Below are 12394 nucleotides of genomic sequence, written 5' to 3'. Positions count from 1 at the left end.
ATGCAGCATATGTTTTGGAATTAACTGTCCTTCATCCTTCTCTGCTGATCGCTTATGTGTCGTAAGTCCATTTCAGCTGGCACGCACGCCATTTCTTTGGTATTTCGTCACATTTTAACGAGCAATATTTTAAAGTTGGAACAAATTAGGTTCCTGTCCTCACCATTGCTAGTAGTAACTATGGCCAAAAGAGAAAAAAATATGAGACTCTGGATTTGTGGAGTACGAAGCCATTTTATTTTGTACAAAATAAAACGTGAATCCAACAAAAATGTCCATTTACCTGTTTTAATGAGATGTGTTGTGTTAAAGAAGCATGGCTGTATCATATCTTGTTAATTCACAACATTCTCACTTCTAAAACGTACTTGTATCCCTATTGTGGTAAATTGTGTCCAAAATTTACGTTTTATGATGTTTATCTTTAATATAACGAACATTTTCAAGGAAATCAGCTCAAGTGAAGCTTACTAGCAAATTTCTTACCATATCAACACTAAAATTGTATTGTTTCAGCTTTAGTATATCCATTCGGGGGGATATAAACTTGGGATATAAACTCAAAATTTAACCTTAAGGACTCTATTTATCTACCGTAGAATGAACAACTTTTCGGACATTTTTCTTGCGTGCCGGAGCAAACGGATTTAAGAAAAAGGAAGTGTACTGCTAGGCTTATAAAAACAAATAGAGAATAAAATTATTCTAAACCGTATGCTTTATTTAATCAGTATTATGTGGCCCTTCAATACATGCATTCATTTTGAAAATATGAAACACAGATGTGAAATAAAATTATATTTTCTAAATTTGTATTTTGTATGAGAACTTATTGGACACGGTGTATTGCACTCTGACCCTATGAACCTATCTGAAACAAAATAATCAGCAGCACGAGTTTCTTATTCAATTAGTTTTCCTGAATTTGAAGGAGAATTGATACAAGACAGTTGATAATATTTTTAATATTTCAAAACGAAACCTGAAAGGTGTGCGTCGGCAGAATTCAGCTAAAGCTTATTGGATTGCTTTCTTCCAAAAACTTTATTCCGGTAAATTAGACGGAAAGCAACAGCCAGTCAAAGCCAATTATCCCGGACTAAATTTGCATAATTTGGCGTTTCCAGCAAAAGTTTACCTCTGCTTTTCTTCGACGAATATCCAACTTTCAAAACCATTCAACAAGCAACACAGGCCTACAGCAGACTACGTGACGAAAATTGCTGCCAACTGGAATACCAAAACTTAGGACAAAGCGAAAACTTTCACTTCTTAGCCCCCACCGACCGGTTGGCTGTCCATTAATAACGATTCGTGACGTTGTTTTTAAGCTGATTCCTGACCTTTCGCTATGATGTTCTTCGTCCTCCGTCGAACAAGCCTAATACTGAATGTGATTAGCATAAGCCCGAGAAATAGATAATAAACTGAAGGATCTCCACCTCGCCGTTCGGTCTTACCGCCCCGTCAGAGTGGATTTCGACTTTGAACTGCTAATTTGCTCCAGAAATACACTCCTATTGATACAATTCGAAAGGAAAAATTCTAATTTAGCCGTCTCCTGTCTCCTGCCCCAGTAGAAGAGCTTTCGCTGATAGCAAGAAGAAAATCCCAATCCGTGACACTTGTTCAACGCGCCCCGAAAGCGAAACCCCCCGCGGGAAGCTTGATTGCAGAAGCCGTTGGCGTCGATGGCACCACCGCACCGGAAGACTTTCTCCAACAAGGCTGCTGCTCTCATCATCGATGCGACCTCACGCTCACGCCCAGCAGCCTCAGTCAGGGTGTGGGGGGAGAGCATTGAGAAAACACCGTTCGCTCGTTAAGGATGAAATTGAAACTCATTTCGAATTTTAATTTAATCAAAATGTGGTTGCGTGGAAAGCGGGAAACGGATGGGGGGGTTCGAGAGTGTAGCTTCCTGTCAATTGGCCGGGAGGCAGGGTGAGGATGTCTTTTATAAACGGGATTTTATCTAGTTGCTGATTTTCCGAAGAAATGGGATGTTTCAATCGATAACTGTCAACGGGAAATTCGGAGGTTTAATTGCGGGAATTTATGTGTGTCGTTCTGCCGTTTTGGTAATGAAGTGAACTTATTTTTGGTGATGTAGCCCTACTATAGATTCTTCGCCTCTGCTTTTCAAAGTAAGCTTCCAAAACTTGTTCATGATTTTCTTCTAAAAAAATCCTCCAAAAATTGCGTTCTAAAATTTATTTCTGTTATTTCTTAACCATTTACTTAAGGAGTATCTATAAAAATCCATCAGAAATTTCTTCATGAATTTCTTGGCGTAAGTTCCACTTTACAGGTTTTCAGAGTTTTCCCACAGAAGTTACTTCAAAAATCGTTTAGAATTTTAATCAAAAAAGATTCCAGATACCGTCTAGACCCCTACCGTGCTGAAAGCATCTCAGAGCTTAGGTGGTACCATTAGGTGATTATTGTGGGAGTAGGCGAATATATCAAATGTATTTCAAGAGAGCGCCTTACTGTCTTTATTAAAGTTAAAGAACTTGCAGAGGACCCATATAGCCGAGGCGGTAAACGCATGGGTATTCAGCATGACCATGCTGAGGGTGACGATTCCCGGTCGGTCCAGGATCTTTTCGTAAAGGAAATTTCCTTGACTTCCTTGGGCATAGAGTATCTTCGTGCCTGCCACACGATATACACATGCAAAATGGTCATTGGCAGAGGAAGCTCTCAGTTAAAAACTGTGGAAGTGCTCAATGAACAAGCTGAGAAGCAGGCTTTGTCCCAGTGAGGACGTTACGCCAAGAAGAAGAAGAAGAAGAAGAAGAACTTGCAAAGGTTTGCCTTACAATGGCTTACCTTACCTTACCTTACCGATCAGACTAAGGAATGGGTGGCCTATGCTGTACATAGTAGCCGTCTCCATTCCACTCGGTCCATGGCTGTTTGTCTCCAGTTCCGCACTCTGCGTAGGGTCCGCAGATCGACCCACCTAGCTCGCTGCGCACCACGTCTTCTTGTACCGGTCGGATGACTATCGAGAACCATTTTAGTCGGGTTTCTATCCGACATCCTGATGACGTGACCCGCCCACCGTAGCCTCCCGATTTTCACGGTATGGACGATGGTTGGTTCTCTCAGCTGCTGATGCAGTTCATGGTTCATTCGCCTTCTTCAAGTCCCGTCTTCCATCTGCACTCCGCCGTAGATTGTAAGCAGCACCTTCCGTTCGAAAACTCCAAGGGCGCGTTGGTCCTCTGCACGTTGGGTCCATGTTTCGTGCCCATAGTTAACTTCGTGTGACGGCGTACTTTGTTCGATCGTAGAGTTCTGCGGAGTCCAAAGTAAGCACGATTTCCTGCCACAATGCGCCTTTTAATTTCTCTGCTGGTGTCGTTGTCGGCGGTCACCAGTGAGCCCAAGTACACGAATTCTTCAACCGCCTCGATTTCATCACAGCCCGAGCAGAAGAGAATAACAACAGCATAACAAATTGCGTTATTTTGGCAAAATAACTGCATAATGGAATTAGTAATTTTTATGTTATTAACACAACATTTTGAGTTATAAACTTGTCTGTAATAAGCGGCAAAATAACAAGTCACATAACAAACATTTGTTCCTGGAAAATCAATTCAATAACATGTTTTGTTAGTGTCAATAACAACTTATTAACAGTGAATTTGGGAAATGTTTCAATAACAAATTTTGATATTAAAGAGTTATTGATAACATTCCGAAAGCAAAATTCAGGTATCAGGTATCAGAAGGCCGGCTCCAGAGGCACGTTATCCTCCATTTGGGACATTTGTGCCATCGCCAAAATAACAGCCTATTTCATCATCTACCTGAGGGAAAAGGAAGGAAAAAGGATTTGGATGGGGATAGGGACAGGTAGGGAAATAGGAAAAATACCCTGGAAGAGGGTACTAACGCACAAGCGTACCACAATGGGTTCAAACAGCGCCCTGAAAAGGGCACTGTAATAACGCATAAAGCGAAAGAGAGCCTATAGCTCTTTACCACAGCGGGTTAAGAACAACAGAATACCCTGAAGATTCAGGTTTCTGAAGTCAGTTTCACTTAATAAGTGTTTACCGAATACTCGGAAACGCAGTTGCGCGAAAACTGGACAGTTACATATCAAATGATACGAAGTTCCATAATCGGATTCACAGCTATCACAGGCAAATGAATCAGCTTGCTGAATATTCGCCATGTGATAGCTGAGTCGGCAGTGGCCAGTCAATGCTTTGACCAGCATGCTGCAATTCTGCTTAGACAGATTAGTTAGATACTTCGCCACCCGTAGAGATGGCTCAGCACTATACAATTTGGTTTGACGACATGACTCCAAACTATTCCAATATTGTCTGTGTTGAGTGACAGCCCAGGTGTGAATCTGAAGCTTAATCCAACACTTCGATATCGGAATAGCTGGCTCAGGGCCAATGAAGTCATGTGATGCTCCAGAGCGAGCTAACTCATCAGCCAATTCATTTCCAGCGATGGAAGAATGACCAGGTACCCATAGAAGGTGAACAGCGTTTGCTGAATTCAGCTCCTCGATTTGAGTTCGACAAGCGATAACTATCTTCGACCTGGAGTTGGCCGAAGCAAGTGCTTTAATAGCAGCCTGGCTATCTGAACAGAAGTATATTACTTTGCCCATTACGTGCTGCTGAAGTGCTGATTGCACTCCGCACATAAGTGCAAAGATTTCGACCTGCAAAACGGTGCAGTGTCTACCAAGTGAATAATACTGATACAGCTCTAGCTCACGAGAATAAACACCAGCACCTGCTCGACCTTCGAGAAGGGAGCCATCAGTGTAACATACGATGCCGTCTGAAATACTTCTCTCCAGATAACCAGATGTCCACTCTTCCTGGGAAGGGAATTTCGTGGAAAATGTCCTATATGGAAAATTACAAGCAATTGTAAGATCACTTGGAGCAAGGACAATTTTGTCCCAATTCACCAAAAGTGGAAACAACGAGGTGTGTGTTGAACTGCGGTTCACAGGAGTTTCCTCTAGTAGACCGAGTACCCGTAACCGGTAAGTGCAAGAAAGGGCTTCTTGTTTGAGATGAATGTGTAGTGGGGCAACGTCAAAGAGAACTTCTAGCGCTGCCGTAGGAGTTGAAGAGAACGCTCCAGACATCGCCATTAAGCACATCCTTTGGAGATGGCCTAATTTTGATTGGACCGTTCTCACTTCACCCTTTTGCCACCACACAAGACATCCATAAGCCAATATTGGCCGAACCACAGTTGTGTAAATCCATTTGATATACTTGGGTTTTAGACCCCAAGTTGTACCAAAAGTACGCCGGCATTGCCCGAAGGCCATACAAGCTTTCTTGATTCTGAACTCAATGTGAGGTGTCCAGGAAAGCTTGGAATCAAGAATGACTCCAACGTACTTTACCTGTTCAGTCACATCGATTTCAGAATCAAAGAGACGCAAAGGTCGAACGCCATTACGGTTTCGCCTTTCCGTGAAAAGAACAATAGATGTTTTACTCGGATTAACCGAAAGGCCATATTGGCGACACCAACCCTCAACTACCTGAAGGGCGTTTTGCATCAGGTCGAAAAGGGTGCTGATGCACATACCAACTAACAATGTTAGGTAGTCGTCGGCAAAACCATAAGTAGGAAAACCGCTATTATTGAGTTGCCTCAATAGCGTATCTGCTACGAGATTCCACAAAAGCGGTGATAAGACTCCCCCTTGGGGGCATCCACAAACACTCAATTTCCTAATCCCTGCTAGACGCAATGTCGAGAAGAGATATCGGTTTTTGAGCATTTGGTGAATCCAATTGGAAATCATTGGAGATATACCATGACTCCGTGCGGCTTCCAATATGGCATCGAAAGGCACGTTGTCAAAGGCACCCTCGATATCTAAGAAAACACCCAAACAAGATTGCTTTTGAGCGAATGCTTTCTCGATATCGTTAACAACCTTGTGTAAAAGAGTCACAGTGGACTTACCAGATTGGTAGGCATGTTGGTTCACATGAAGAGGCACGTTGGCCAGATGAACATCACGGATATGATGATCCACAATGCGTTCTAAGCATTTCAGAAGAAAAGAGGTCAAACTGATAGGTCTGAAGCACTTTGCTTCTTCATACGACGCACGACCCACTTTCGGAATAAACTTTACAGTAATATCCCTCCAGGATTTGGGAATATACCCTGTAGCAAAACTGCAAACAAGTAGTTTTTTCAAAACATGTTTGAAATAATCAAATCCCTTCTGAAGCAAAATAGGATAAATCCCATCTGCCCCAGGAGATTTGAAAGGGGCAAAGCTATTAAGAGCCCACTCAATCGATTCTATAGTTACAATACTCCGAGCCGAAGCTAAAGAATCATAACTACAAGAAAAGACATCAGGATCATCCGAAGATGTAATATCCACACATCCAGGGAAGTGTGTGCTGAATAAGCATTCCAGAACTTCCTCATCAGAGGAAGTCAGATCGCCATTTGGCAAACGAAGTTCGTTCACCCGGAAATCCTTAGATTTCGCAAGGATTTTGTTTAACCGACTGACTTCACTCAAGCTGGAAATATTTGTACAAAGGTTTTTCCAGCCGGATCGTTCAGCAGACCGGAGAGCTTTCCTGTAGGCCTTGCGAGCCGACCTGAAAGCCTCCGAACCAGCCGAACGTCGTCTGTTCCAACTCTTTCTACATTGTTTCCTGAGTTTCGCCAGATCAGAGTTCCACCAAGGGGTTCCTCTTGTGATCTTCACAGACCGTAGAGGGCATGCTTCTTCAAAAGCTTCCATGATGAAGGTCGTTGTAGTATCAACGGCATCATCTAAATCACTTGGAGTGTCAATGGATGGTGAATATCCATGAAATTTGGCTGCAACCAAATCAGTATAAAGATCCCAGTTTGTTGACCGAGGATTCCTGAAACGCAATGTTTGCGAAGTAACATTTAAATGTTCAAAAAAGATATAGCGATGGTCAGATAAAGATTCTTCATCTGACACATGCCAATTGGTCAGCTCGTGACTAATTCTGCTAGAGCAAAGCGTTATATCTAACACTTCCTCTCTAGCAGATACCATGAAGGTTGGGCGGTTGCCTATGTTAAGTAATGCAAGATCTGTACTACTTAAGTACTCCATCAAACTGGAGCCTCTCAAGTTAATGTCTGAGCTGCCCCAGATGATATGGTGAGCATTAGCATCACTGCCAACAATTAGCGGAAGCCCTTTTGAAGTGCAGTATGCGATGACTTGTTTGAAAGCATCCGTAAGGGATGGTTCATCATGTGGTAAATACACAGAACAATAGACGTATTTCCTGTTGAGGTTTCCAACAGATACATCAATTGTGATAGCACATACATCTCTGGTGGTTAGGTCAGAGATGAGTGTAGCAACTATTGCGTTGTTGACAAGCACACAGGCTCGAGGCATGACACGCGAGTTTGCCATTTCACGTTTACTGAAAGTGGCAAACACCGGGTTCACAAGGTTTCCTAGATAGAAACTTCCCTTACGAAAGTAAGGTTCTTGTACCAAGGCCACTTGGGCTGTACCATTTTGCATAAGTCTGCAAAGATTGATCGTTGCTGTTCTTTTATGCTGAAGATTGATCTGAGCTATCCTAACCGTAGCCACTACCCAAACTAGGTAAGATTAAACTCTTCGCAACAGCAGCACAACAGAGAACAGCAACAATAAAACCAAATCGGTATCGATTGCAAAACGCCAAAGGCGAGGATACACAGAATATACTGTGTAAATCGCATAATGCGAAACCATATAGGTGAAAATTTAAACTAATTAACAACATCTTCATAATCCCGCCCTTATTTAGCCTCAAGTGAGACTAAAGAAGGGCAGCTGATTGTCTCGGAGAAACACAAGGTCCACTGCACCATTGCTCCGGTTAGCGCAGTAAGGGCTACATACTGTGGAGGGCGCCCTGGTACTCCACAGGCTCCGTTAGCGGTTAGGTTTTTATTAGACCCCCTAGCCATTCATTCCTAGGCACGGTAAGCATAAAGCCGCATCACACCATGAATTAGGGGTCACCTGTTGGTGGATTCTTACCACCGGAACAGACGGTCCGTAGTGTTATTCTTAGCCAATTGAGACAATCGCTACCGACACTACACAGCTATCTAGGCTGATCGAGAAAAGAAGTTAATATTGATGATCAACTTCATACGGACTCGAACAGCCGACAAACATTACATAACAACATAACAAACATAACAAATAACATTCCGAAAGCAAAATTAGTTATGATATCAAACGATCGCATATGCTGTTGAATAGGATGCTGAAGTGGAGGCGATATGCGTACACTCAACTCGTGGTTAAATACGCATATGGCCTCCACTTTAGCATCCTATTCTACAATTCTACATCATACATGACTTCGTGATGACTGAGAATGTTATACATATTTATACCAACAACATGTGAGAAGGGCGGAACAATCTTTGCGAACTTCAGTTTCTCTCTTCCCTCATAGGCACATTTTCAACTATTCGTGTAATTTTTTACCACAAATAGGTAGATCCGACTTCATCCTCTAGAACGACAGGGAAAACATGTAAAAAAAAAACAAAAATATTTCTGAAAAATCCCATTCGAAACCATCTACAATTTTGGATTCAGCTGTCTGTATTAGATTCGTTCAAACAAGTTTACTCAATAAGTTTGACATTTTTATCATTGAAATTCTCATGTCAAAGGTGGAATCTGGAACGTCCCTTTCAAACCCCACCTTCAATATCGTCTGCTATGTTCTCGTTTTGATGTATGTAGGGTACCTTTCAGTTACATCTCAGTCAATTTCAAACCTCGCACCGCCCAGCAGGAACTTGGTTTTGTACACATTACAACACCTCCATGTCACGTAATACACCACACCTCTTATCAAATGTGATACCGTAAGCGTAACATACTTTGCGCACCTAGGGCCTAACTTTGCGTACTTTTCAAAAAATCGTTCAAAAATTTTGCTGGTTTATTATGCAAACTTTTTCCCACGGAATACTATCACTAGCTAGAATTCCGTGGGAAAAAGTTTGCTTGTACTCTGTATCAGTTTGGATGTAATAAAAACTGGAAGAGGAAGACAAATTGATGAGAGAATATGCAGTTGTAAATAACGTTGTAGAATGACGTAGGTTTTATTTCAAAACTTGTTTTAGTTTTGATAGCAATAGGATAAAGTATTTATACACTCTGAATTATACAATAATAACTAAACTTATTCCACAACAAAATGTAATATAGAAATGTTATTTAACTGCTGTATACCAATAGCTTGGTCATAACAAAATAAGATTGTCCAAAAAAACATGTTATGGAAACGTAATGCCTTGATAATTCAATAATAACACAACAAGATATAAAAACAGGTTTTGTGATTTCGTAGTTATTATTTTGATATTCCCCTCTGCTCGGGAGTCGATATAAATTCGGAGTGGCGGGCGCGGAGATTCCTCCCTGGAGCCCTTTGCCATCATGTACTTTGTCTTCGACACATTAATGACTAATCCGATTCGCCTGGCTTCACTCTTTAGTCGGATGTACGTTTCTGCCATCGTCTCAAATTTACGAGCTATAATATCAACTGTGATTGGTATTATGCAAGCGGGGATTTTCGGCTTCCAGTCTCTATGTAATCATAAACGGATATTGGTTCAACACCTGACGTTTCGGTCACATATATTGTGCCTTTTTCAAAGGATCTGCAAATTGGACAGGGAAACATGCGACAAGAATAGGTGCGCAATAGCGAACCAGATCCAAAACCACCTCCATGCGGAAAGGAGAGGCAAGAACGACGCGAGCAACAATTTCTTTCGTTCGGCAACAGCATCCACCAAGAAATTCCTCTCCGAACATCCTGACATCGTGGTCATCGAGGCGGACAAGGGCAACAAAACGGTGGTGATGAAGAGATACGAGTATGACCGGAAATTACAAGCTATGATCGATGATGACGTCACATACATTAAGCTAAACAGTGACCCCACAGCCAGCTACCAACGCAAAAACAACCAGTTCGCGAAACGTCTTGCGGATTTGAAGCTGATTGATCGCAAGACAGAGATGAGGTTAAATACCTACACAGCTACGGCACCCCGCATATACGGTGCACCGAAGGCTCACAAGGAAGGTCTACCATTGAGACCAGTCGTAGCTTGCATGACGTCACCAACGTACGAACTATCGAAATATGTGGGCTCGATCATCCAAAGTTCGATAAAAAGCAATTACAACGTTCTGGACTCGTTCTCTTTCTGTGAGTACATCAACAATGTACAACTCCCACCGGATTATGTTCTGGTATCCCTGGATGTGGTTTCGTTGTTCACGTGCATTCCGAGGGAGCTGGTGGTACAAAACGTCATTATGCGCTGGGACGAAATAAAGGAAAACACGAACATCAACCTGGATTTGTTCCTAGAGATGACGGAGTTCTGCATAAATTGCAGTTACTTTCAATTCAAAGGACAATCCTATCAGCAGGTGTTTGGAACAGCGATGGGAAACCCACTGTCGCCCATAATAGCGGATCTAGTGATGGAAACCTTGCTAGATTCGGTCACCAAGAAGATCAAGTTTCCGATCCCGGTGATCAAGAAGTATGTGGACGATCTGATGCTGGCGATACCGAAAGGCGAAATCGAAACCGTGAGAAATGAATTCAACCAATATCACGAGAAAATACAGTTCACCGTGGAGGTGGAACAGGATGGCAAACTACCATATCTGGACTTGTTGTTGGTCAGAAAACCAGACCAATCAATAAAAACAGAATGGTACGCCAAACCTATCGCGTCAGGTAGATTCTTGAACTACCTGTCGGCCCACAGCATGACACTCAAGATGAACGTCGCCAAAAACCTCATAAAACGAGTAACCACCTTCTCCACCAACGTCGATGAAGCCACAGCAAAGAAGATTGTCCACAAACAACTGCGACAGAACGACTACCCGAAACCACTGATCAATCGCCTCATCAACCGACATCGAGAAAATCCGCCCACTACAGCGCCGCCCACGGATGCTGAAAACTCGAAGCAATTCCGGTCGATCGTCAACATTGGCACTCTCACCCGCAAGATTCAACGGACCCTCCGTGAGGATTATCCGGAAGTGGTGATTTGTCCACAACAACGCAAGACTGTAAAATCGATAATACCAGGAGTGAAGGACAAGTTAGAGGCAAACCAACGATCCAACGTGATATACAAAATCCCGTGTGCAGACTGTAGAGCAAGCTATGTAGGTATGACATCGTGCCGACTGAAAGATCGTGTGTCTGGTCACCGATCGACGATCAACAAACTGGAGGAACTACGAGCAGCGGGGAAAGACGAGACGGATCATGAGATGGCAAGACTGAGAGAGAAAACAGCGCTACTAGATCACTGTATCACCAACAACCACAATTTTCTATTAGATAAGGTAGAAGTATTGGACTCAAGCAACAAAAAACAGAATTTAGCCATATTAGAGTCATGCCACATCTTGAACACACCAAACACTGTTAACAAACGAACTGACACCGAAAACCTGAGCGGCACGTACGCAGGGGTATTACACACAGTCAAAACAACACAGCACACAACACATAGAAGAACAGAGGAATAGGCGCACAATAGCGATCATCACTATAACGAGAAACAGACAGAATCGAAATCTGGCGCGAAAGTGACGCCGCCGGCAAGAGGTAGATCGTAGGAGGTAAAACAGATCGATACTGATCGATTTGAAAAAGTGCGCCAACCAACGAACTCAACCACGTGGGTGTTTAGATACCTCTTTCGGAAACTGGTACCCGAATAATTCTGTTTTCTCGTTATAGTGAAGTGAAGACGTGCGACTATGTTTAAAACATACATAACCTCACGAGTAAACGGAGGGATTGTATCTGTAAGATTATGTAGAATTATGCTTAAAACCTATGTTAAAACCTGTCCAATTTGCAGATCCTTTGAAAAAGGCACAATATATGTGACCGAAACGTCAGGTGTTGAACCAATATCCGTTTATGATTACATAGAGACTGGAAGCCGAAAATCCCCGCTTGCATATAATATCAATATCATCAGCGAAACCAAGCCGCTGAACGGACTTCGTGAAAATCGTTCCACTCTTCTTTTTACACCCTTTCTACACCCTCACTCGATCCATCGTCGCCTTGATCAATCGTATCAGTTTATCCGTGAACCTGTATTCGTGCATAATCTGCCATAGCTGGTCGTGATCGATTGTATCATACGCTGATTTATAATCGAAGATCAAGTGATGTGTGGGCACGTTGTATTCGCGACATGAATCAAGCGTGATATTGCCCCACGAACTCTCTTGCAATCGGTGATAGACGGCGGTATAAAATTTGAGAGAGTATCT

The 12394-nt window shown here is 42.6% G+C and overlaps 1 protein-coding gene across 1 annotated transcript in view; it reads left to right on the top strand.

The window, feature by feature from the left end:
• LOC134291010 (uncharacterized) overlaps nt 1-12066 on the top strand; it is a 53837-nt gene extending 41771 nt beyond the window's left edge. Inside the window, exons 2-3 of the mRNA XM_062858253.1 lie at nt 9718-11784; nt 11847-12066. Coding sequence (XP_062714237.1) covers nt 9718-11632 — 1915 coding nt within the window. The 3' untranslated portion in view covers nt 11633-11784; nt 11847-12066. The remainder of the gene's footprint in view (nt 1-9717; nt 11785-11846) is intronic.
• Nucleotides 12067-12394: the final 328 nt, after the last annotated feature.

The sequence above is a fragment of the Aedes albopictus genome, chromosome 3 (genome assembly GCF_035046485.1).
Source record: "Aedes albopictus strain Foshan chromosome 3, AalbF5, whole genome shotgun sequence".
Taxonomy (NCBI): Eukaryota; Metazoa; Arthropoda; class Insecta; order Diptera; family Culicidae; genus Aedes; species Aedes albopictus.
The sequence above is the reverse complement of the archived record's forward strand: the minus strand, read 5'-3'. Positions and strand labels throughout refer to the sequence as shown.